Source organism: Trichechus manatus, unplaced genomic scaffold (genome assembly GCF_000243295.1).
Source record: "Trichechus manatus latirostris isolate Lorelei unplaced genomic scaffold, TriManLat1.0 scaffold00105, whole genome shotgun sequence".
NCBI lineage: Eukaryota > Metazoa > Chordata > Mammalia > Sirenia > Trichechidae > Trichechus > Trichechus manatus.
In genome coordinates this window covers 8,134,383-8,161,344 of record NW_004444041.1, presented here as the reverse complement: position 1 = coordinate 8,161,344, position 26,962 = coordinate 8,134,383, and the positions used below count along the sequence as shown (strand labels likewise).

The 26,962-nt window shown below is 40.9% G+C and overlaps 1 protein-coding gene across 1 annotated transcript in view; it reads right to left on the bottom strand.

Annotated features, from left to right (window-relative positions):
- Positions 1 to 26,962, bottom strand: part of SCARB2 (scavenger receptor class B member 2) — an 82,723-nt gene that overhangs the window by 33,535 nt on the left and 22,226 nt on the right. Inside the window, exons 2-4 of the mRNA XM_004383128.3 lie at positions 25,958 to 26,115; positions 4,192 to 4,339; positions 2,520 to 2,708 (exon numbers count right to left, since the gene is read on the bottom strand). Coding sequence (XP_004383185.1) covers positions 2,520 to 2,708; positions 4,192 to 4,339; positions 25,958 to 26,115 — 495 coding nt within the window. The remainder of the gene's footprint in view (positions 1 to 2,519; positions 2,709 to 4,191; positions 4,340 to 25,957; positions 26,116 to 26,962) is intronic.

The window sequence follows — 26,962 nt, the reverse complement described above, 5'->3', positions numbered from 1 at the left end:
CTAGAATAGAACATCATGGCTGGTAACGTATAGGGCCAACATAAATGAGGGAAACCCTCAGTGAGAGGAACGGACACAACAGCCACCACCGTGGACTCACAAATACCAACAAAAATGAAGATGACACAGGACCAACTGGGCAACGTTTTGTTCTGTTATACATGAGGTCACCACGAGTCACAGCCAACTCCACAGCAACTAACAACAATCATCAATGGATGTGGATAAGCTGAGTGGCACTGCAGTATGACAATAAGAGCATCTGGTATTTAGCCAGGTCCCTTTTAGTAAGGAGCTCTGTGCCAATATTCTGTCTGTACACTCACGACATCCCATTCATCTCCACACCCTGACCCCGTTAAGTGTTTCGTTGTTTCATCACTAAAGTCTTTACGGAAAAGTGTTCTAGAGTGTTAACTTAAGGTTTTCCTGCTTCATCACAATGTACAGGGGACCAGCTGGAACAGGGATACAGGCCTCGTGTATCAGAGGCAAATGCTGGCAGAACACGACCTAAGGAGAGATTAGGGGCTGGGCTTGGGCAGGGTAGAAGCAGTAGGTGCCAGTCAAGATGTGGTGAGGGTCTGGCAGAATCAGACCACAACCCCACAGCCTACCTCTGTCTTTGAATGAATGATGGCTCAAGTGGGAACTTTTGTGCCACAGCCTCAAGAGCTAGTTCTTGAGTAGATGAAAAACCAGAGCATGTGGAAAACCATAAAAAGAAGACACTGTCTTTCACCAACAACACTTTAGAGAGTTTACTTGGCTCCAAAATGGAGAGTTATACCAGTCACTCATTAATTCAGGGTTATTATTGGAGCCAGTCGTGGAGGGAAAAAATAATAATGGTTCTTTAAATGTATACTGCAATTTATAATTTGCAAAGCACTTTTATGAATTTCTTCTCAATTAATCTTCACAATAATCTTTGAGGTATGGGTATTTTTAGCCTCAGAAAAGCCCCACAGTTATTAAGTGAAAAAGTCAGAATCCAAATCGAGGTCCTCTGGTTCTAAGTCTTATGCCCTTTCCTAGATGTGGGAAATCATTCAAAGGTCTTATCTAACTAAGGAATATTATAGCAACTTTCACCAATGGGGCCTTGTAGAGACACACCGGTACTTGGAAGGAGAGCCAAAGGGCAAAGGCAGAGAAAGAAAAAATAAATAAAACAATACCTCCTTGCTTTCAGAAAGAAGAAATGCAAATCTATTAATCAGCCTGTAAACGTAGGTTGTCCCTGGGCGAGACAAACAGTTCACACACTCGGCTGCTAAATGAAAGGTTGGAGGTTCAACTCCATTCAGAGGTGCCTTGGAAGAAAGGCCTGCCAAATCTACTTCCCAAAATCAGCCATTGAAAACCCCATGGAGCACAGTTCTACTCTGACACACATGGAGTCGCCATGAGTCACAATCAACGCCACGGCAACCAGTACTGGTGGCAAATGCAGGTTACATTTTTAAAAAGGTATATAAAGATGTTATAATTCTTTTGAGTTCAATGATACAAAAACAGAAAAGCAAGCTATACAGTGAGAATTACTGAGGTATCAGGAACAGAATCTACTTGGTGGATGGAAGCAACTAGGACCAAAATAGGCTTGAGGAAACCTTTGTCTCTCTGTGTAGGAGGCTCTTCTGAAATTATTTGTAGAGGGCCGGTCTAGTCACAGCTTAACAAGAAATCAGTCCTTCCTCTGGCCCTGTGGAAGCTGTGTTCCTATGAGGCAGGACCTTGTAGAGAACATCTATCTGCTCTGCTCACCCAGAGGGAAGGTAGAGGGTCTTTCCCTTGGCAGGGCCCTACACAGGACCCCCACTGCTTGCATTAAAACAACAAAACTGTTGCTGTTGAGTCAATTCCAACTCACAGTGATCCCACGTGTTACAGAATAGAACTTCTCCACAGGGCTTTCTGGGCTGTATCTTTACAGCAGCAGATCACCAGGCCTTTCTCACAACGTACCACTGGGTGGGTTTGAGCTGCCAACCTTTCAGTTAGCAGTCGAGTGCAAACTGTTTATGCCACCCAGAGCCTCTTACACAGACAATGTTAAAAACTTGCTTACAGTTCTGTTTGAATGACTTTTAAGTTTCGTATATCCTAGGGGGCAAAATGGAAATATTATCACTATTTGCCATATAGGAAGTGAAATGCAAAGGGATTATATAATAAAGGTAAAATCTTGAATAGCCAAAAAATAACTGCAAATTTAAAGATGAGCAAATACATCACAATTCCAGATTCCAACCCTCATGTAACACTTTTTTCTTAAGGTTAAGTTTGTCTTTTACCAACCTCCCAACTATCCATTTTACTCAAGTTTTTTTTTTTTTTTTTTTTCTTCTTCCCTTCTGCTAAAATACTTTATTTTTCATGTACTGTACAAGACATCCAGAACTTCAGGCAATTTTGTTCTCCTAAAAGAGACCCAAAGTTAAGATAAAATCTGGGTTGGCATGCCCATCTCAGCAGAACAAAGTGGCTCTGAAAAGACAAAAAAATCAACTTACCCCATAGAACAAACCAAAATAGGGAGAGATGTCAGATCTGAAGACGCTGATGAGGGATAAGATCTCATCTTTGTAGCCCCAGAGCAATTCGTCGACTGTGTGCGTCACAAACAGCTTCTGCTGATAGGCCTTCAGCAAGGCCTCGATGATCTCCCTGAGGAAGTGGTTCTGGACCCATTCCATGGCAGTCTGAGGAGCAAAGGAAAACTGAGATAGCAGTGTACCCTCCAATGCACCACCACCCTACTCTCGTCTTCTACTCCTTCAGCAAAAGGGGTTGGAAATTTGAAGTGTTGAGCTTAACAAACAGGTGGAAAATGAGCCAGCAAGCTTCTCTCTGGCTGTGATGCATGTGGAAAAATAAGACCCTTCAGTTGTTGTCTTTTCTCAGTATTACATTTGTAAATGTGATCTTAGCATCTGAAACTGCAAGCTCTATGAGTTATGTCGTTGGTGTTGTTGTTAGCTGCTGTTGAGTCGATTCCGACTCATGGTGACCCCGTGTGTGCACAGCAGAATTGCTCCACAGAGTTTTCAAGGCTGTGACCTTTGGGAAGCAGAGAGTCAGGCCCGTCTGCTAAGGTGCCTCTGGGTGGGTTTGAGCTGCCAAACTTTCTGCTAGCAGTTGAGCATTAGTAGTTTCAGCTAGTAGTGAACAGTTTGCAGCACCTGTGGACCTCATGATACAGTGGAGAAAGCTCTTGTGACCACATTGGCATCTTTGGCCACAAGGTGGCGCCACGTTCCTCCTGAACAGGGCCAAAGCTGGGCCCTCATTATAAACCCTGCACCACTAGCAGGAGGGCAGGGCTCTGAGATTTACATCCACCCTTCAGGTCCCGGGTCCAGCAGTGAGAGTCCAGCTGAACATGTAGTGGTGTCCTAGGAGCTAAGGTGAGACTCTTCCAGGGGGCTGTTGTAGGTGAATAAGGCTCAAGTGTGTAGTGTAGGTGTTATTAGTAAATGGATTTGTCATTATAAACAGAGCCCAATTAAATCCCAGTAGGCTGCAATCAACAGCCCAGTGTCTGCTATTTGGAAAGGGAAAAAAGTCAATACATATTCTGAAAATTTAAAATTTAAGATAGAAATCTGAACTACGGAGTGGTATGCAAATTATTTTGCTAGAGTTTCCAAGCCAAACTAAGACACAAATAAATATTTTTAAAATTATTGTTGTTGTTATTAGTTGCTGTCAAATCAATTTTGATTCTTGGCAACCCCATGTGTGCACAGTAAAAGTGCTCCATAGGGTTTTCAAGGCTCTGACCTTTCAGAAGCAGATTGCCAGGCCTGTCTTCTGAGGTGCCTTTGGGTGGGTTTGAACTGCCAACCCTTTGGCTAGTAGTCAAGTGTTTAACCATTTATGCCACCCAGGGAAAATTCTAGGGCCATATTTATTTGCACAAGTGCTGATCCTGTACACACTGCAAAAGACTGTGAAAACAAATCTTAAATTTGCATTCTGTCACCTTTTGACAAGATCTTGGTTGATAAACCTTAGGAAAAAAGTCTAAAAAGCGGGAAAGGGAAAAAATGTATTTTTCTTTATGTATATATATATGTATTTAACATAACATAATAGCCCCTAAGTGTAAAACCATAATAGTCTTAACTTAGCTTTTTCCTTTCTTCTAAAATCCACAATAATGATACTAAAATGCCTACTTACCACTACAGGAATATTTAATGTTCTAATCAAATCAATTTTAGGGTCTCCGATGGATAGATTTCGTTCAAAAACATAGGCCTTGTTGCTAACAGCAGAGATTGTTGTTCCATTATCCCCAAATTGTACATTTGCTTTGTCTCTGAGCTCCCTAAAAGAAAGAGAAGGGTTTTGTTTGAAATAGTCACTATTATAATAAGTAAGACTTTTCCGTTCTTTCAGCATTAAAGTTTCTTTTAATATACATTCCCAATATAACCATTATAGAGACTGCTTCTTTCAGCTGTAAAGTTATTTTTAACCTAACATTTCCAATATAATTGTTATATAGAAAGACTGCAGATACTAACCCCTTAAAAGCAAATTAAACTATGATACGGGAAGGAAATAAGGCCTAGGATAGAGTCTTCTTTAAAAACTATTGTTTTCATTCTTTTCCTCCACAATTTAGGAAGTGCAACGGTCAAGGCTCAAGGGTTATCTTATCTTAACCAGGGAATCAAAATTAATGAGCTCTCCTGCGTTATGTTTGGTCCTGAGATAGTTTCATATTTTTCAGCTCAGTTTATAGATTTAGTTTGGATTTCAGTTTGTTTATCAATGTCTTTTTTTTCCCCTAACTTGAATTCAGTTGAAAATTCATTTTAAAAATTAAAGATTTAGTAACTTAGTAGAGTTCACTCTTTCTGTTTTGATGTGTGTGTGGTAAGATATATGTAACAACATTTGCCATTTTAACCATTTTTAAATGTATAATTCAGTGGCATTAATTATATTCATAATACCATGCAATCGTCACCACTATTTATTTCCACAACTTTTTCATCAACCCAAATAGAAATTCTGTACCCATAAAATATTCACTCCCCATTTTCCCTTCCCACCAGGCCTATAATTACCATTGATCTATTTTCTGTCATCATGCCGATTTTGGAGTCCCTGGGTGGCACAAACAGTTAAGCGTTCAACTACCAGCCAAAAGATTGGCAGTTCGAACCTACCTAGAGAAACCTTGGAAGATAGGCCTGGCAATCTACTTCTGAAAGGTCACAGCCTTGAAAACCCTATGGAGCAGTTCTACACTACACACCTGGGGTCACCGTGAGTCAGAATTGACTCAACACCAACTAACAACAACAATAAGCCTACTTTTAGGTATTTCCTGTAAGTGGGATCGTATAATATTTGTTCTTTTGTGTCTGGCTTATTTTAATGAGCATAATGTTTTCAAGGTTCATCCACATTGTATCATGTATCAGGACTTCATTTATTTATGGCTGAATAATATTCCACTTTATGAATATACCACATTTTGTTTATCCATTCATCTGTTGATGGTCACTTGGGTTATTTCTATGTTTTGGCTATTGCGAATAATGCTGCAGTGAATATTGGTGTACAAGTATCTGTTTAGTCCCTGCTTTCAATTCTATTGAGTATATACACTCCTGTTTTGGGTACACATTCAATTTTGTTCAGAATCCCAGAATTCTTGCCCCGTTTTTACAGATGGGGACACAAGCAGAGATGGGCAGGAGAAGAGTCAGAACTTGAACCCAGGTCTTCTAATTTGAGTGGAGCGCTCTTCCCTGTGTACTGGGCAGTCTTTCATAACTGGTGCTTAATAAACGTCTGTGGAATGGAATCAGTGATTACCTCTAACAACAACAAAATCTACATAATTATGAGAAAGAAAAAAAAAATACACATCCTTCCAGTTAAGGAGTGAGGAGAACATAAAACATCTGAGACACAGTTGTATTAAAATACTTATACAGTTTGGAGTTCAAAGGCATTTGCAGTGGACTTTTGATTGTTATGCATCCACTCCCCTTTCTTCCGGTAAAAAAACAAAAAACTTGTTGCTGTCGAGTCGATTTCGTCTTATGGCAACCTCATGTGTTACACAGTAGAACTGCTCCATAGGGTTTTCTTGTCTGTAATCTTTACAGAATTAGATCACCAAGCCTTTCTTCCATGGCACCACTGGGTGGGTTTGAACCGCCAACCTTCTGGTTATTAGCTGAAAGCAAAAGACTGGCGCCACTCAAGGTTCCTTCTAGCAATAGTCCCTGACTTCCTTTCCTCCAGTGAGTGCAGCTGTGGGGCCATCAATCAAGGGATGGTGTGGGACCCAAGCTCAACCAATTCCTTTCACTTGGGCCTCCGAATTCTGAGCAAAGTGCCTCAAGATGGAAAACACAGTAGGAAGACCAGATTCCTCCCAGTGGCACATAAGTAATGGGATGATCAATAAACCCCTGAGACCTGGATCTTTAAAGCTGGCTAGACCCTGCCCCTTTCTTCCTTTGTTTCTATAATGCACATTGTATCCTTCAAATAAATCCCCCTTTTACTCATATTAGCCAGAAGTAGTTTCTCTTGCTTGCAACCAAAGACCCCTCATATAGAAATCATAACCCTGTCTTTCTATAGATGGCAAGCTGAGATTCAGATAAAGTTAAGTAGCCCAAAACTAACCAGGCAGTGTCAGAACCAGGTTTAAATCCTGCTCTCCCTACTTGACGTTCAGTTTTCCTTAACCCTACACAGAAGTTAATTCGAAAATGATTTGTTAGAAAGGTAGAAACAACCTAAAAGTCCATCAACAGAGGAATGGGTATACAAAATGTAGTACATACATACAAGGGAATACTCCTCAGCCATAAAGAGAAAAATAAATTCCAGATACATTCCATAACACAGATCAACCTGGAAAACTTTATGCAGAATGAAATAAGTCAGTCACAGAAGAACAAATACTGTATGATCTCATTTATATGAAATACCTAGAACAGGCAAAGATATGGAGACCAAAGTTTTACTACTGGTTACCAGGGGTGGGAAGGACGGGGAAAGGGAATCATTGCTTAGGAAGCAGTGAGTTTCTGTTTAAGGTGATGGGAAAGTGGCAATGATTATTGGTCAGAGCTGCACAACATGATTAATGTAATTAATATCACTAAATTGTACATGTGAAAAATGCTGAAATGGCAGATGCTATGTGGTATATATATATTTACAACAACAACAACAATAATAACAAAGTGATTTGTTAGAAGACAGAGGAGAAGAGGAAATTTCAAAGCCAATTCACTGCATCAACAAAGGCTGGTACTGCAGACAGGGGCACACACTCCACTCCTGTTCACTTCCCCAAAGCCTCCCTGCCCTGAAGAGGAGGAAGCCTCTCCTGATATAGCTGTTTATAATGGGGGCTTAGGAACCCAAGTTGGTCTCGCTGAGTACTAAGGAACTAGAAACAGAAAAAGAGATCAAAGCGTGGTTAGTCCTCAAAGAAAGAGTGCAGGGAGCCAAGAGCTGGAACTCAAAATAAGTCCAGAATCCCAGCAGTCAGCTTTGCCAAAAGTTTTCTGACTAATGATGAAAATCCATGACCTGACTAAGGCATTTTATTTTTCACTGAGCCCTGGGTCCTGAACCTAGAGACCTGAACAATTCTAAGCCCGGGTGTGCTTCATTTATATGTGTTTATGTTTACTTACGCTGGAGATGATGTAAAATGTTTTCTTTATTGTTTACTCTGTAAGAACCTGATGTTTTAATGAGAAATTGGCCACAAGGTCTCCAATCATTTTAAGCCTTGTAACTTGAATTGTTTTCTCAATAGACTTCTAAAGGTCAAAGCAAAGGTTTCTCGAGCCACAACATAATTTAATTCTCATGACAGGCTGACCGTGTCAGGTACTTACAGCTGACCACATGACTGCCCTCAGCAATTTGGGATCTGCCACTAACCACCCAAAGCATGACTGACACGTGGCCTTTACAGAGCAGCTCTAATTGAAGGAAGACAGTGCCACTGGGCTGTGAGAAGTGGCCTGCTCTGTAGAGGGACAGAAAACCAAAGGGAAGAATGGCAAGGGACCTTCCTCTGAAACGACATATGATAGTCAAAAACCTAAAAAAAACAAACCCATTGCCATCTAGTCTATTCAAACTCATAGCAACCTAGAGGACAGAGCAGAACTGTCCCTTAGGGTTTCCAAGGAGCGGCTGGTGGATTTGAACTACCAACCTTCTGGTTAGTAGCCTGAGCTCTTAACTACTATGCCACCAGGGCTCCCATGATAGTCAAAGGATACCCTAAATGCTTCCTCTCCCAGGCACTCCTGTCACTCTGGCAACCCAAGGGTATGCACAGTTCCTGGAGAAGGGGTTTTAGTAACAGTACCAACAAGCTCAGTTACCTAAATCTCCCCCACAGCTGATCAACAACAGAAGCAGGGATGTCTCCTGGTGAACAGTGGACTGAGAGCAAGACGTGATCAATCACTGCCTTGGAGTATCAGAAAAGACCAAAAACATTTCCAGAAACAGAAATGAGTTAAAAAAAAAAAAAAATCTTGGGCCTAGGCAATTAGTTAAGGAAACATACTTGAAAGTGCCTAGTATGGTCCCTAGTACTTAGCTGATGCTAAGAAATTCTGGCTGATGTTGAACACCCCAGGACACCACTGACTATAGTATGAAACTGTTGCCATCCAGTCAATTCTGACTCATGGCAACCCCACACGTTACAAAATAGAACTGAGCTCCATAAGATTTTCTTGGCTGTAATCTTTATGGAAGCAGATTACCAGGTCTTTCTTCCGAGATGCCACTGGGTAGGTTTGAACTGCCAACCTTCCAGCTAGTAGCCAAGAGTGAACCATTTGTGCCACACAGGGACTTTGACTGTGGTATAACATTTGTTAATCACAGTGGCGATCCAATTCATTAAGAAAAGGTCAAATTATGTTCTCCGTGCTATTTAATTAGTCAGGAAAATGCGTGATTAATTTCAGAATATTTCCTTTTAAAAAATTGTTTTTTAGAACAGTTACTACTTTTTAAAACAAACATTTTAAACTCCTGGATATTTAAGCAAAAACAAAACTTCAGCATCATAGGAGGCAAACAATAGCCTGAGATAAGGACTGGAAACCAAAAGGAGTATATTTTATTAGCTGGAAAGTTAACATTTGTGCAATATCTAATTTGGATGCATACAAATGATCGTATACTCCTTATCTTTCAGTCATTTTTAGTGCAACAATTAGATGCTCGGCTGCTAACTAAATGGTTGGCAGCAGTTAGAACCTACTCAGCGATTCCATGGAGGAGAACCTGGTGATCTACTCCTGTAAAGAATACAGCCTAGAAAACCGTATGGGGCAGTTCTACTCCGTCACCTGGGGTTGCTGTGAGTCGAAAATCGACTGGACGGCATCTAACAACAACATTCATTCTACCACTTGCTCTTTGATGAGAATTACTGGAAGAGGTGGCTGAGCGCAGTGGGTAGAAGCGTGGGTTCTTTGATTTGAATCTTAGTCTCATCAATTACTAGCTCTGTGACTAAGGACAAGTTACTGACTACTTCTATCCCTCAGTTTCCCATCTGTAAAATAGAGGTAATAAGGCACCGATTTCATAGGACTGTTGTGAGAATTAGACGAGTTAACACCCATAAAACTCTTAGAACAGTGTCTGGTACATGGTAAGTGCTTAGGAAGCATTAGCCGCTGATATATCACGAGCAAGGGATTGTGCTACCCGAGATGTAGAGATGTTAAGACATGATTCCTGTCCTCAAAAAATTCACAGTAGAGCCCGAGAGATGGTCATTTAAACAGCTACCTCACGTGCGGTGAGTGCGCTGCTGGCTGAAGGCAAGGTGCTAGAGGAACACGCAGAGGAGGGAGGGGCGGCACCTGGAATTGGAGTCCCGAGGAAAGCCAAGTGCAGAAGGGAGATTTGAGTATTCTGGAAGGAGGAGCGGTCTTTCCCCAGGTAGGGAGTTAGACGAAGCCTTCTGGACACAAGTAGAGGGAGAGCAGAGGTAGGCAGCGCAGCAGGGAAGCACGTGATGTGGCGGAGGATGACTACAAAGGTGCTTGAGTGAAACCAGCCTGCAGATGGGGCGCGTTGTGCTGATTAAACACATCAACATGGAAATGAGCCATCCAGGAAGACAGGGTAGAACCAGGGAAGACAGCCAAAAGCTGGGTGCTAAGAAGCACCTATGTCTAATGAAATTCTATTATAAATACTGCCTTGTCAATTAAAGGAGTCCCTGGGTGGTGCAAATGGTTAAATGCAACTTTTCATCAAGAGGCTGATGGTCTGAACCCACCCAGAGGCGCCTCAGAAGAAAGGCTTGGCAATCTGCTTCTGAAAGCTCGCAGCCATGAAAACCCTATGGAACACAGTTCTACTCTGACATACACGAGGTCACCATGAGTCAGAATCGACTCAAACGCAAGTTAACGGGTTTTTTTTTTGTTTTGTTTTGGTCAACTAAATGAAGGACTGAGAAAGCCTAAAGTCCCAAGCAGGATACTGAGAAAAAGCAGAGGAGTAGGGAGAGAACTGGCCCATGCTTGTTGGTAGTGTGCAAGACAGGACTTCACTTCTTGAGATGGGAACGTTCTCCACCCGGGACCCCTGCTGCTTGCCTGTGCAGGCAGTTTACCTAGCCACCACATGCACTTAAAACTCAGAAGCACCTGAGTCACAACCTCTACTGCATGCTAAGTTGTGGGGGAGCTTTTTCTATTTTTCTTACTTTAAACAGTTCAAGGGTTTTTTCAAAACTAATTTATCTAAAGACATTTCTGCTTCTGTTTTAAGAAAATAAAGGTAACAAATTAGAGAAAAGTGAGCCAGGTTTAGAAAAAGAGAAACATTCTCTTATACTAACCAGAAAAAGGAGTCCTGGTGATGCAGTGGTTAAGCACTCAGCTACTAACTGAAAGGTCAGCAGTTCGAACCCACCAGCTATGAGTTGGAATCGACTCATTGGCACCCAATAACAATCTAAAAAAACCACCCATTGCTGTCAAGTTGATTCCAACTCATACTGACCCTACAAGACAAAAGTACAACTGCCCATAGGGTTTCCAAGGCTATAAATCTCTACAGACGCAGACTGCCACATCTTTCTCCTGCTGAGTGGCTGGTGGGTTCAAACCACCGACCTTTCAGTTAGCAGCCAAGTGCTTTCACCACTGCGCCACCAGGGCTCCTAACAACATACTCGTGGGGAAAAAATAATCATGGCATTTCTAAATCTTCTATTATCTCTTTGATTTTTTTTTAAAAACTATTTATACATTGGGCTCAGAGATGAGTAAAGAATAAAGGGGCTAACAGGGCAGAATTTGAAAGTTTAAACAAAGTTCCTAACTTTGAGAAACTGGCAATTAGATCCTTAAGAGATTAAATGTGAAAAAGTCAACTACAAAAAAATAGATTTAAATATCAAACCTCTGAAGGGAATAGGACTTTTTAAGCTCAAAAATGATACAAAAGTTCATAAAAGAATGGACTTGACTACATTGAAATTTTAAACATTAAAAAGGGCAAACAATAGAAAAATATTTGCTGCAAATGCACAAATGGTTAATATTGTTATTACATAAAAAATCAGGCCCCCTACATCCTGCTAATTCAGAAACTGAAACCACTCTCGAAGTTCACCTTTCAGCCAAAGAATAGACAGGCCTATAAAACAAACAAAAACACACTAGAGGAACATGCTTCTTAGTTCAATCAAATATACGAGACCAGATGGGCAACACCTGCCCAAAAGCCAAGACGAGAAGACAGGAAAAGACAGGAAACCTGGAGGAATGGACACGGGGAATCCAGGGTGGAAAGCGAAAGGGGGAGAGTGCTGACACATTGTGGGGATTGCAACCAGTGTCACAAAACAATTTGTTTATAAATTTTTGAATGAAAAACTAATTTGCGCTATAAACTTTCACCTAAAACACAACAAAATTAAACAACAAAAAAATTCACACAGCAGAACCTAGACAGCCAAATGAGCAAACGACAGGAACTAAAAGCATGGAAACACAATTGGTTGCCAAACATGAGGAGAACATTCAACCCATGTGGGCTACCTAAACAAAGGATAAAATAAGAACAGATCTGCAAGTCCAAGAATAAGGCAATGCTTATTAAGTGTAGTAATATATTCGCTCTACTAAATATTATCATCATTAAAATTTATTTTTATAAAGACCAAGACATGGGAAAGTATCTATGATGTAATATTATGTGAATAAAATATAGATACCATGTATATGTAATATACATAGTATATGATATATAGCATGATAACCATGTAAAAATAAAAATTACCCATGGAAAAATGACTGGTAGAATATCCACTAAAATATTAGCACTGACTATCTTTGAGTGAAAATATGTGAAACCATCGTAGATTTTCTTCTTTTATTTTACTATATTTTCAAGTTTTCTTTGGTGATTATGTAGTAATTATGTATTATTTTTCCAATGTAAAATATACATTTTTAATGACAGTGTCATATATGATATTACATATGTTGAGTGCTGTTTCATAATCCTAATGATCAAGAAGGAGCCCTGGTGGTGCAGTGGTTAAGAGTCAGCTACTAACCAAAAGATTGGCATTAGAATCCACCAGATGCTCCCTGGAAACACCATGGGGCAGTTTTACTCTGTCCTACAGGGTCGCTATGAGTCAGAATCAACTGGACGGCAACGAGTTTGGTTTTTTGGTTAGTGATCAAGAAATAATTAAAGAAAACACTTATGATATATCCCTGTCTTAGTCATCTAGTACTGTTATAACAGAAATACCACAAGTGGATGGTTTTAATGAAGAGAAGTTTATTTCCTCACAGTCAAAGTAGGCTAAAAGTCCAATTTCAGGGTGTCAGCTCCAGGGGAAGCCTTTTCCTCTCTGTCAGCCTTCTCTTCGGTGTTCCCGAAGACTAGGAGCTTCTCGGCGCAGGGACCCCTGTCCAAAGGACGCGCTCTGCTCCCGGCACTGCTTTCTTGATGGTCTGAGGTCCCCCTGTCTCACTGCTCACTTCTGTCTTTTATATCTCAAGAGATTGCCTCAGGACACAATCCAGTCTTGTGGATCGGGTCCTGCCTTACTAACACAACTGCCAACCATCCTCCCTCATTAACACCATAGAGGCAGGTTTACAACATACAGGAAAATCACACAGTACTAGGAATCATGGCCTAGCCAAACTGATACACACATTTTTTGGGGGACATAATTCAAACCATGACAACCCCTTATGTCTTTTTCCTTACTATCAAAGCAGTAATATCAGATTAAAAAAAGAAATGAACAATCCAAATAGGAAAAATAAGAAAATACTCAAAAAGGAGATATTTAATGGGATATGTAAATTTAGCAAATACTTCTTAGAAATATGAAAAGTAGTTTAAAGAACCCTTAGACAAATTGATTTTTTTTTAAATTCCTTGAAATGTTAAATAATAGGCAAAATGGGAAAAGATGCTTGACTGGCGGAATGAAAAAGAAATCTCAAAAAGGTTATGAAAGCCATGAATATCATAAATTTGATACAAATTCTAGACAAATATGTCACTAAGCAGAAGAAATATGAGATAAATGAGATCTGTATTAACAGACCTGCTCCAAGTCTGCTTAATCCATAGCTGTATGAAAATGTAAACAATGCACTACATTCCTTAAACCAGACTGGCTGGTTTTTATCAACATGTAGAGTTACAATTATCTTTTTCCAAAAGCATCAACATTCTGAACTCACAAATATGTGGAAGCTTTGGGAAATGTCACTGTAAAGCTCAGATTACTGGTGTGTCAAAGCAGTTCGAATCTACCAGGCGCTCTTTGGAAACCCTATGGGGAAGTTCTACTCCGTCCTACAGGGTTGCTTTGAGGTGGAATCAACTCGATGGAAAAGGGTTTTTTTTTGGTTCCCACAGCCTAGCTTGGCCTTCATCCTCATTTCAGAGATTTTCCCACCCCTAGACCAATCCCCAGGAACCTGACAAAGGCCTGCATGCCTTCCACCCTTCCTTTGCCCTGAGGCTCCTTTTCACACAATTGACTGAGATGGCTGACTCAGTTGGAAGGGAACCCATCAAACACTGGGGCAGAAGCTACTGAAATGTTCTGTTTTTCTTGTGCAGCCTAAACAATAGCATAATCAAGTCACAAGAGATGGAAATCATATCCACTAAATGACTGCAAAGGCAAATATTGAGACCCACGGGCCCAACAGAGCAGCTGTAAGTCTCCCTAAAAGGCCCTGCTTTCGTACAAATCCCAGATCTCACAACCCACTCAACCCAGGTACGAACTCAGCAGTTTTCAGTGTACATGGAGTGTCCACCCCCAAGCCTTCGTTTTCAGGACCCTATCTCCTGATAGAAAAGGATGTCATGTTTGGTAAAGTAGAAGACCAATAAAACAAGGCAAACCCTCAATGGACTAACATAATAGCCACAACAAGAGACTCAAACATACCAACAATCATGAACATGGCAAAAGACTGGGCAACATCCATTCTGTTATACATAAGATCGCCAAGAGTCAGAGCCAACTAGACAGCAAATAACAAGAACAAAATCTCTGCCTTCTCCTTCTTGAACTCCTTGGTGCCTGGGTTTCCCTAAGTCCTGTGGTTCCAACTGAGCTACTTGTGTCCTGTGGATTTAAACCATTTCTCCACTGTGTCCTGTGGATTTAAACTATGGCTGAGAATACGTCATTCACTTACTCTACACATATGCATTAGACATGAGTATTCAGAGATGAAAGGACCTGGTCCTTGCTCTTCATGGAGTTTCCAGTACATCAGGAAGAAAGACAGGTAAATCAATTATTAAAATGCAGTCAGTCACTGTTGTAATGAACACAAATACAAGGGAGAGAATATGAGAAGCCAGGGAAGGTCTCAGGAGGAATCAGTATTGAGCTAAGTATGATGTGAAAGTCCAGGGTCATGGTAGAGCCCAGTTCACTCTTGATTGAGGGAAGAGCATGTATGATGGCATGGTAGTATGCTTGTAAATAATTTAGGTTAGACCATGGTCTTGGGGAACATCTAGCTCAATTAGCATAACATAGTTTATAAAGAAAATGTTCTACATTCTACCTTGGTGAGTAGCATCTAGGTTCTTAAAAGCCTGTGAGCAGCCATCTAAGATATTCCACTGGTCTTACCCCTTCGGGAGCAAGGGAGAATGAAGAAAACTAAAGATACAAGGGAAAGATTACACCGAAGGACTGATGGACCACAACTACCATGGCCTCCGCCAGACCGAGTCCAGTACAACTAGATGGGTGCCCGGCTACCACCATTGACTGCTCTGACAGGGATCACAGCAGAGGGTCCCGGACAGAGCGGGAGACAAATGTAGAAGAAAATTCTAACTCACAAAAAGACCAGATTTATTGGCCTAACAGAGACTGGAGAAACCCGGAGAGTATGGCCCCTGGAAACCCTTTTAGGTCAGTAATGAAGTCACTCCTGAGGTTCACCCTTTAGCCAAAGATTAGACAGGCCCATAAAACAAAATGAGACTAAAGGGGCACACCAGTCCAGAGGCAAGGACTTGAAGGCAGGAGGGGACAGGAAAGCTAGTAACAGGGAACCCAAGGTCTAGAAGGGAAAGTGTTGACATGTCATGGGGTTGTTAACCAATGTCATAAAACAATATCTGTACCAACTGTTTAATGAAAAGCTAGTTTGTTCTGTAAACCTTCATCTAAAGTACAATAAAAAATAATAATAATTTAGGTTGGACTTGTGATGTTCAATATGGTAGCTAGCCCTTAACCACATGTGGGAGTCCCTGGGTGGTGCAAATGGTTAACGCGCTTGGCTGTTAACCAAGAGGTTGAAGGTTCAAGTCCACCCAGAGACGCCTCAGAAGAAAAGCTAGCGATCTACTTTTGAAAAATCAGCCATTGAAAACCCTAGGAAGCATAGTTCCACTCTGACACACATGGGGTCGCCAAGAGTCGGAATTGACAGCAGTTGCTTAACTGCTGCCACATGTGGCTACTGCACACTTAAAATGTGGCTAGTCCAAAATGAGACATGCTATAAATATAAAAAAAAAGAATGCAAAACATCTCATTAATCATTTTTAATAACAATTACATGTTGAAATGATATTATTTTGGACATATTGGGTTAAATAAAATATAGTATTAAAATTAATTTCACCTGCTTCTTTCTACTTTTTAAAATGTGTCTACTAGAAAATTTTAAATTACCTATGTGGCTCATGTTACATTTCTATTGGACAGTTCTGGGGTAGCGTATAAAGTGCTAGGTTGAGAGTGCCAAAAAAAATTAAAATACAGAGACTTTGAATGTCAAACAAGAAGAGTCACTTGAAATCTGAGCAGGGAAGGGAACGGAAATGCCAGAAATGCCTGCTGGGAAATTATTCTGGAAATAGACTATAGGGGAGATGAGGGCTGGGAGAAAAGCCAGAGGCAGGAAAGCTCACATGGAGGCAAAAATGAGACACGGTCAGTGGGTAACCACTTGTCTTCCAACTTACTGGATCATGCTCTCAGGGGCCCCTTTGGCAGTCTGATGAAGCCTATGGACCTTTTCTCAGATAAATGCTTTTTAATACAGAAAATAAAATACCCAGGATTACAAGGAAAACCAATTATATTGAAATACAGTTATCATTTAAAAAAATCTGTGATATGGAAATATGTGTGCTTCTTTGCTGACACTTAAAATAATGTCACAGGAGGTCTAATGATTACTGCAATTTTGAAGTATTTATGAACATACATGATATTTTGAGTAATAGCTGTAATGAGATATGACCATATAAGTGCTTCCATAAGGGAGGAAATCACACGTACTGCTAACACTACTGTGGTTTGTTACATACATTTAACTTGAAGGAAATGCTCTATTTTAGTGTAGGGTTAGTGAAAAGAAAGATGTAATTTTTCCTACCCAAGTCACACAGACCCACCCTCAATTTTACCCATTGACACCTTAGGGATCTGTGGATCCCAGGTCAAGAAGCCCTGAAAGATGTTCTGGGCTTTCCTCAGGATAAAGTTAGTTAAAACCAAAGTTGCCATCCAGTTGGTTCCAACTCATGGCAATCCCATGTGTTTCAGAGTAGAACTGTGCTCCATAGGGTTTTCAATGGCTGATTTTTCAGAAGTAGATTGCCAGGCCTTTCTTCTGAGGTGCCTCTGGGTGGATTCGAACTGCCAACCTTTCAGTTAGTAGCAGAGCTCTTGACTGTTTGCACTACCCAGGGAGATTAAGTTACTTAATTCCCTCTAAAATGATGGAAGGAGCATGGGAACAGGTGGACACTTTTTTACATGTAGGATTTATTCCATGACTACATCTAAAGTAGTACATTTAAGCCAGTGGATACAATGACCTAAAAGACATTTTAGGAGAAGTATATTGGGTTTTCTTTTTTGGTGATCACAGAACCCATGTATTTTTCTCAGGAGATGGGGATAATGACCACAGGAATAGGCCTGGGAGATGCAGAGGAAAATTTGCTTGCCCGGGTTTTTCCTTAGTTCTCAAGTGAGGTCATTCCTGCATGGAGGCAGAGTCTCCCCACTAACCCAAAGGAGTTTAGTTTAAAAAACAAACAAAACAAAAATGAACCCTGGTGGCACAGTGGTTAAAGCGCTTGGCTGCTAACCATAAAGAGGTCAGCAGTTTGAACCAACCAGCCGCTCTGTGGGAGAAAGAGTGGCAGTTGGCTTCCATAAAGAGTTACAGCCTTGGAAATTCTATGGGGCAGCTCTGCTCTGTTCTACAGGGTCACTGTGAGTTGGACAAAACAAAAAACCCCAAGACACTCAGATCCTAATCCTGGTTCAACTTCTCATTGTCCCCAAGCAGTACAGCCTCAGATGCAGACCTACTCTCCCCAATACACAGAGTTTCTCTAGGCACAAAACAGATAAAAATGCTTTGAAAAATGTGGAATTGGGTGTGGTTTTTTTTGTTATTCCTTAATATAACAATAGGGTTCATCTTTATACTTGTGGGGATTGATTTATATAGACTAAAACAATCCATTTAGACTAATAATAATAGCAAATATATAACTAACACTTATTATGCTATAGGGTTGCTATGAGTTGGAATTGACTTCACAGCAACAGGTTTTTGGTTTTGTGTTTTTTTTTTTTTAGTGTGTTATGTATACAATAAGGGACCAATCGTGGTTCAGTGGCAGAATCCTTGACTTCCATGTAGGAGACCCAGGTTTGATTCCCAGCCAATGCACTTTATGCACAGTCACCACCCATCTGTCGGTGGAGGCTTGTGTGTTGCTATGATGCTGAACAGCTTTCAGTGGAGCTTTTAGACTCAGATGGACTAGGAAGGAAGGCCTGGCGATCTACTCCTGAAAATCAGCCAATAAAAACCTTATGAATAAAAACGGTCTGATCTGCAACTGATCATGGGATGGTGCAGGACAGGGTAGTGTTTCGTTGTGCATGGAGATTGCCATGAGTCGGGCCGACTTGACAGCAGCTAACAACAACATTTGCTAGGCACTAGTCTAAGCACTTAGAATATTGAGTCAGTGAATCTTCATAGCAATCCTTTGGTGGTGGTCCTATTTTTATCCCCATTTCACAGATGAGGAAACTGAGACAGAGGCAGATTTGAAACAGGCAGTCTGACTCCAAAACCAGCCCATGAGCACGTTAGGCAGGGACTAGGATTTTCATCTCTAAATTCTCAGCACTGAGAATAGTACTGATTCATAATAAATGACTCAGTCAGAAACCATTTATTGAGCAATCAATTAGGACAGAAATGCAAGGCATTTTTTACCATTTATCAGTTCTCAGGAAGAAACATCTTGGTTGTCTGCTTCCTCCACTAATCTTTAAAGAAAAAAATGATTGCAAGAAATTCTCCTAAATTCCCCAGCATCTGGAATTGGTGGTCACTAATAAAGAATCAAGGAGCCCTGGTGGGGCAGTGGTTAGGCTCTCAGCTGCTAACCAAAAAGTCAGAGGTTCAAACCTACCAGCTGCTTAGTGGGAGAAAGACGTGGCAATTTGCTTCCATAAAGATTACAGCCTTGGAAACCCTATGGGGCAGTTCTATTCTGTCCTATAGGGTTGCTATTAGTCAGAATTGACTCAACAGCAACAGGTTTGGACAAAGAGTTTAACTCAACCTGCCACTTGGTTATCTCTCATACCCAGGAGGGTAGGGAAAGAGTAGATAAGAGGAATAAAGACCCATGCCCAGACTGAAGCCAAGCAGCAACAAGAAGCTCCTTACAGAGTAACAACAAATTCTAGAAACTGGTTTAAAATTAGGTATGTGGGGAGAAAGTGGGGTGAGGCCCTAGAAGTCATCAATGGAAATCAAGGGCAACTTCAAAAGGGTCATAGGTGGGGAGTAGCTCTTCATGGCTTAATAACAACATCTGGAAACAACCCAGGTGTCCATCAACAGACGAATGTATAAACAAGATGTGGTGTATACAATGGAATATTTTTCAGCCATAAAGAGAAATGAAGTTCTAATCTAATACATGACACCACGTGAACCTTAAAAACATTATGCTAATAAGCCAGACCCAAAAGAACAAATATTGCATGATCCCACTTAGATGAAATTTCTAGACTAGGAAAATGCATAGAGACCAAAGTAGGTAAGTGATTACCAGGGGCTTGGAACAGGGGAAAATAGGGAGTAATTGCTTAATGGGTACTGAACTTCTGTTTGGGATAATGAAAAAGTTTTGGAAATAGCAGTGATGGTTGTACAACACTGTGAAAGTAATTAATGTCAATGAACTATACACTTAAAAATGGTTAAAATAGCAAATCTTAGGTTATATGCATTTTATCACAATAAAATTTAAAAAAATAAAAATAACAGAAAAACAATAGAAAGAATCAACAAGACCAAAAGTTGCTTCTTTGAACAGATAGACAAACCACTGGTCAAACTGACAAAAGAAAAACAGGAGAGTAAGCAAATAACCCAAATAAGAAATGAGATGGGGGACATTACAACAGACCCAACTAAAATAAAAAGGATCATAACAGAATACCATGAAAAACTGTACTCCGAAAAATTTGAGAACCTAGAGGAAATGAACATTTTTCTAGAAATATACAACCTACCTAAACTAACACAAACTGAGATAGAAAATTTGAACAGACCCATAACAACAGAAGAGATTGAAGACAGAATTAAAAAAAAAAAAAACTCCCCACCTCCTACAAAAAAAAAGCCCTGGCCCAGATGGCTTCACTGGAGATTTCTACCAAACGTTCTGAGAACAGCTTATACCAGTACTATTCAAACTACTTCAGAGCATAGAAGAGGAAGGAATACTCCTGAATTCATTCTATGAAGCCAGAATAACCCTGATATCTAAGCTAGGCAAAGACACCACAAAAAAGAAAACTACAGACCAATATCTCTCATGAATATAGATGCAAAAATTCTCAACAAAATTCTAGACAACAGAATTCGATATCATATCAAAAAGATAATACACCATGACCAAGTGGGATTCATACTAGGTATACAAGGATGGTTCAACATTAGAAAGTCAATCAATATAAGCTACCACATAAATAGAACAAAAGAAAGGAATCACATGATCATCTCAATCGATGCAGAAAAGGCATTTAATAAAGTCCAACACCGATTTCTAATAAAAACTCTCAGTAAAACAGAAATAGAAAGCAAATTCTTCAACATGATACAGGGAAACTATACAAAACCAACAGCAAACATCATTCTTAACAGAGAGAGGCAGAAAGCACTCCCCCTGAGAACAGGAACAAGTGAAGGATGTCCTTTATCACCACTCCTATTTAACAGTGTGCTGGAAGCCCTAGCTAGAGCAATATGGCAAGAAAAAGAAATAAAGGGCATCCAAATTGGAAGGGAAGAAAAAAACTATCCCTATTTGCAGATGATATGATACTATACATAGAGAACTCCAAAGATTCCACAAGAAAACTACTGGAACTAATTCATTCAGCTGAGTAGCAGGATACAAGATCAAAATACAAAAATCGGTTGGATTCCTATACACAAACAAAGAGAATTTTGAAAAGGAAATAAGGAAAACAATATCATTTATAATAGCCCCTAAAAAGAAAAAATACTTAGGAATAAATCTAACCAGGGTCATAAAAGACCTATACAAAGAAAACTACATAACATTACTGCAAGAGTCCTACATAAATGGAAAAACATACTGTGTTAGTTATCCAGTGCTGCTATAACAGAAATACAAGTGGATACCTTTAACAAAGAGAAATTTATTCGCTCACAGTCTAGGAGGCTAGAAGTCCAAATTCAGGGTGTCAGCTCCAGGGGAAGATTTTCTCTGTCGGCTCTGTTGGAAGGTCCTTGTCATTAACCTTCCCTGGTCTAGGAGCTTCTCAGCGCAGGGACCCGGGTCCAAAGGATGTGCTATTTTCCTTGCCCTTATTTCTTGGTAATACGAGGTCCTCCTGTCTCTCTGCTTGCTTCTCTCTTTTATATCGCAAAAGAGATTGACTCAAGACACAACTTAATCTTGTAGATTGAGTCCTGCCTCATCAAAGTAACTGCCAATATTCCCACCTCATTAACATCATAGAGACAGGCTTTACAACACGTAGGAAAATCACATCAGATGACAAAATGGTGGACAATCACACAGTACTGGGAATCATGGCCTAGCCAAGTTGACAGATATTTTGGGGGGACATAATTTAATCCATGACATTTTACCCTTTGGCCCCCCAAAATTTATGTCCTTGCCACATGTAAAACACATTCACCCCATCATATCATAGCAAAAATCTTAAATCAACTCCAAGTCCAAAATCCAAAAATTCGTCTTCATCTGTGAAATCTAGAATACAAATTATCTGCTTCCAAAGTACAATGGTGCAACAGACAGGCACAAACTAGACATATCCATTACAAATGGGAGAAATTGGAGGGAAAGAAGGGATAACAGGCCCCAAGAAATTCAGCTGAACACGTTACATTAACCCTCAAGGCTTGAAAATAATCCTCCGTTCTCTGAGACCATTTGGACAATGGCCCTGCCCTAAAGACTCTGGGTGTTGGCCACACTCTCTGGATTCTGAGTGGAGGCCCCTCGGCCCTGGGCTTCAGCTCCACCTTCCAGGCTCACTGGAACAGCAACTCTGCTCCCTCGGCTTTGGGCAGCCCCATTCTCCTAGTCCATCTGAGTAGAGACTCCACCCTTTGAAACCTCAGAGTTCATGGCTACACCCTTTGAGACTGAGGCAGCTCTGCTTCCTGTGTACCTTGTCTCTTCAGCTTCTGCTTCCTGGTTCCTCGGCCTTTCTGCCCCTTGGGCCTCTTTGTCTACGTCTGCCCTACTGGGGCAAGTGTTCAAAAGCTCTTTAGCTCCACTGATTAAGTGCCTGGAGGCACCCTACTCCACCAGTGAACTTCGGCCTGAAGGCACTCAGCTCTCTTGCTCCATGGATCAGCAAGCCTAGCTTCACCAATAAGTGACTAGAGGCACCCCACCCCACCAGGAAGCCTCCTGCTAAAGGCACTCAGTTCTCTTGCTCCTTGGTTCAGCTCCAGCACTGTCTCACATTGGTCTTCTGGTTCTGCTGCTGAAGTTTCTCTGCTGCGGCTTCTCTACTTTCTTCTAAGTCCTCACCAGAATTGTCTTTGAAGTCCATAATTCCACCAACAGTCTCTTCACGGCAATCTAGGCTTTCACTGTTAGACACTTTAAAACTCTTCCAGCCTCTATCAACTCACAGTTTCAAAACTGCTTCCACATTTTAGATATCTGTTAGAGCAGTACCCCACTCTTCCAGTACCAAATTCTGTCTCAGTTATTTAGTGCTGCTATAACAGAAATACCACAAGTGGATAGCTTTAACAAAGAGAAATTTATTCTCTCACAGTCTAGGAGGCTAGAAGTCCAAATTCATGGTGTCAGCTCCAGGGGATGACTTCTTTCTCTGTCAGCTCTGTTGGAAGGTCCTTGTCATCAATCTTCCCTGGTCAAGGAGCTTCTCAGTGCAGGGACCCCGGGTCCAAAGGATGTGCTATTCTCCTCACTCTTGTTTCTTGGTGGTATGAGGTCCCCCTGGTCTCTCTGCTTGCTTCTCTCTTTTATATCTCAAAAGAGATTGACTCAAGACACAGCCTAATCTTGTAGATTGAGTCCTGCCTCATTAAAGTAACTGCCAATAATCCCACCTCATTAACATCATACAGAGAGAATTTACAACACGTAGGAAAATCACATCAGATGACAAAATGTTGCACCATCACACAATACTGGGAATCATGGCCTAGCCAAGTTGACAGATATTTATGGGGGACACAATTCAATTCATGACACATACTATGATCATGGACAGGAAGACTCAATATTGTGAAAATGTCAATTCTATCCAAAGCAATCTACAGATGTAACCCAATCCCGATCCAAAAAACCAACAGCATTCTTTAATGAGACAGAAAAACTAATAACTGACTTTATATGGAAAGGAAAGAGGCCTGGATAAGCAAAGCATTATTGAAGAAGAAGAACAAAGGAGGAGACCTCACACTACTTCATCTCAGAACCTACTATACAGCCACAGTAGTTAAAACAGCCTGGTTCTGGTACAAAAACAGACACATTGACCAATGGAATAGAATCGAGAACCCAGATGTCAACGCATCTACCTATGATCAGCTGATCTTTGACAAAGGCCCAAAGTCCATTAAATGGGAAAAAGACAGTCTTTTTAACAAATCGTGCTAGCAAAACTGGATGTCCATCTGTAAAAAAATGAAACAGGACCCATATCTTGCACCAAACACAAAAACTAACTCAAAATGGATCAAAGACCTAAATATAAAACCTAAAACAATAAAGATCATGGAAGAAATTATAGGGACAATGCTAGAGGCCCTAATACAAGGCATAAATAGAATACAAACCATAAGTAACAATGCACAAACACCAGAAAAGAAACTACAGAACTGGGAGCTCCTAAAAATCAAACACTTATACTCATCAAAAGACTTCACCAAAAGACTAAAAAGAGAACCTACAGACTGGAAAAAAAATTTTGGCTACAACACATCCGACAAGGGTCTAATCTCTAAAATCTATAAAATACTTAAATACCTCAACAACAAAAAGGCAAATAATCCAATTAAAAAATGAGCAAAGGATAGGAACAGACACTTCAGCAAAGAAGACATTCAGGTGGCTAACAGATACATGAGGAAATGCTCACAATCATTAGCCATTAGAGAAATGCAAATCAAAACTATAATGAGATACCATCTCACCCCAACATTACCAGCACGAATCAAAAAAAAACACAAAATAACAAATGTTGGAGAGGGTGTGGGGAGATTGGAACTCTTATGCACTGCTGGTGGGAATGTGAAATGGTACAACCACTATGGAAGATGATATGGCACCTCCTTAGAAAGCTAGAAATAGAAATACCATATGATCCAGCAATCCCACTCCTAGGAATATATCCTAGAAAAATAAGAGTCGTGACATGAATAGACATATGCATACCCATGTTCATTGCAGCACTATTTACAACAGACAAAAAGATGGAAACAAGCTAAGTGCCCATCAACAGATGATTGGATAAACAAATTATGGTACACACACAGAATACCAGGCAACGATAAAGAACAATGATGAATCCGTGAAACATCTCACAACATGGATGAATCTGAAGGGCATTATGCTGAGTGAAATAAGTCAATCACAAAAGCACAAATATTGTATGAGACCACTATTATAAAACTCAAGAAACGGTTTAGACACAGAAAAAAAAAAAAAAAACTTTGATAGTTACAAGGCAGGAGAGGGTTGGGAAGGGGAAATCACTAACTAGATAGCAGACGTGTTAACTTTGGTGAAGGGAAAGACAACACACAATATAGGGGAAGTCAGCACAACTTGACCAAGATAAAGTCGTAAAAGCTTCCTAGACACATCCAAACACCTTGAGGGACTGAGATGCTGGGGCTGAGGCTGGAGACCATGGTCTCAGGGGACATCTAGGTCAATTGGCATAACACAGTTCATAAAGAAAATGTTCTACATCCCACTTTGGTAAGTAGCATTTGGGGTCTTAAAAGCTTGTGAGCAGCCATCTAAGATACATCTGTTGGTCCCATCCCGTCCAAAGCAAAGGAAAATGAAGAAAACCAAAGACAAGGGCTAACGGACCACATGAACCATAGCCTCCATCAGCTTGAGCCCAGAAGAACTGGATGGTGCCCAGCTCCTACCACTGACTGCTCTGACAGGGATCACAATAGAGGGTCCCAGACACAGCGGGAGAAAATTGTAGAACACAAAATTCAAATTCACAAGAAAAGGCCAGACTTGCTAGTCTAACAGAGACTGGAGGAACTCCTGAAACTACGTCCCCCAGACATCCTGCTAACTCAGAACTGAAGCCACTCCCAAAGTCCACCTTTCAGCCCAAGATTAGACAGGCCTGTAAAAAAAAATAAGGGACAGGAACTGTACAAATGGACACAGGGAACCCGGGGTGGAAAGGAGGAGAGTGCTGACACATTGCGGGGATAGTAATCAATGTCACAACACAATTTTCATATAAATTTTTGAATGAGAAACTAATTTGCACTGTAAACTTTCACCTAAAGCACAATAAAACTTAAAAAATAAAAATAACTACATTCTGCTAAATCAGGAGGAAGTAGCTCCATTTCTAAACATAACAGGATAAGACTAAGCCCAGGTCACCAAGCCATGCTCTGTTGAGATATCCCGCACACGTGCCAACCCTCAGCAGCATTTCAGACAGAATGTAACCAAAACCTGTGCTCCCTACACAGCACGCAGTGTGATATTCGCGAGGAGGGACGAGGATTCAGACCACAGAGGGGTCATTCCACGAATGTCAGTGTGGCAGGGAGGCAGTGAGGCTCACCTGTAGGTATATGGCCCTACTTCCGTAACAAGAGGGGTCTCCCCTTCGAGGATCTCCTCCGGATTGGTGACATTGAAGAAATAGAACTGGGTGTACACGGGCAGAGGAGGCTTCTCCCAGGAGTCAAAGGTCTCAGTACCATTCCTTAATACGATATTCTAGGGAAGAAAAGCAAAAGGGGATTTACAAAAACATAAGGCAGTTGACTTTGGACACAGGAGACAGACCTCCTAGCCTCCTTGTTCTAATTATTTCATGAGCATTCAACAGCAGTCCCGGAGAGCAGGGCCATGTTTTACACCAATGTAAAACCCCCAGCCCCTGACCCTTCTTCTCACAGCCCTATTAAGCCACAGAAGGTCTTCAGTAAATATGTTACAAAGGAAAGACGCTAGAGGCACAGCTCATGGATTGAAAGACAGCGTTGCCAAAACCAAGACCATAAATTGAGTGCCCACAAGGCCCTATTGGCTATGCTACTTTTGAAGACCCCACTGATAGTAGTGTATAGCTGCTATAAAAATTAGGCCATTCTGAGAAGCACCAAGGTGAGAGAGGAATAAGCCCAAGGACAATTTTCGTCCTTCTAGTTGAAGGAGAACCACATTTGTCCCTACCACCTCCACCACCAGAGGCTTTACATATGCTTTTCTCATACAAGACCCACCAAATCCATAAAGTAGAGATACCTGTCTCACTGAGGCTAAGTACCTATGGTAGATTATATTCTTTGTTCACAATCCTTCACTTCCTACCCTTCACTTCCCACTCTTGCCGCGGCTCCCCATGTGAGGGGTATTCTTCCCAATCCCACTGACTCTGGGCTTGGCCAAGTGACTTGCTTTGACCAATGGAATGTGGGTGCAATTGCAACATGCCAACTTGGAGCTAAGGCCTTAAGAAGTATGGCAAGCATAATTAGAAGAGCGTAGTCAATGTCACTTAAATGTGTATGTAAAAAAAATTTTTGAAATGGCGTATCTTTGGCTATGTGTATTTTCACCA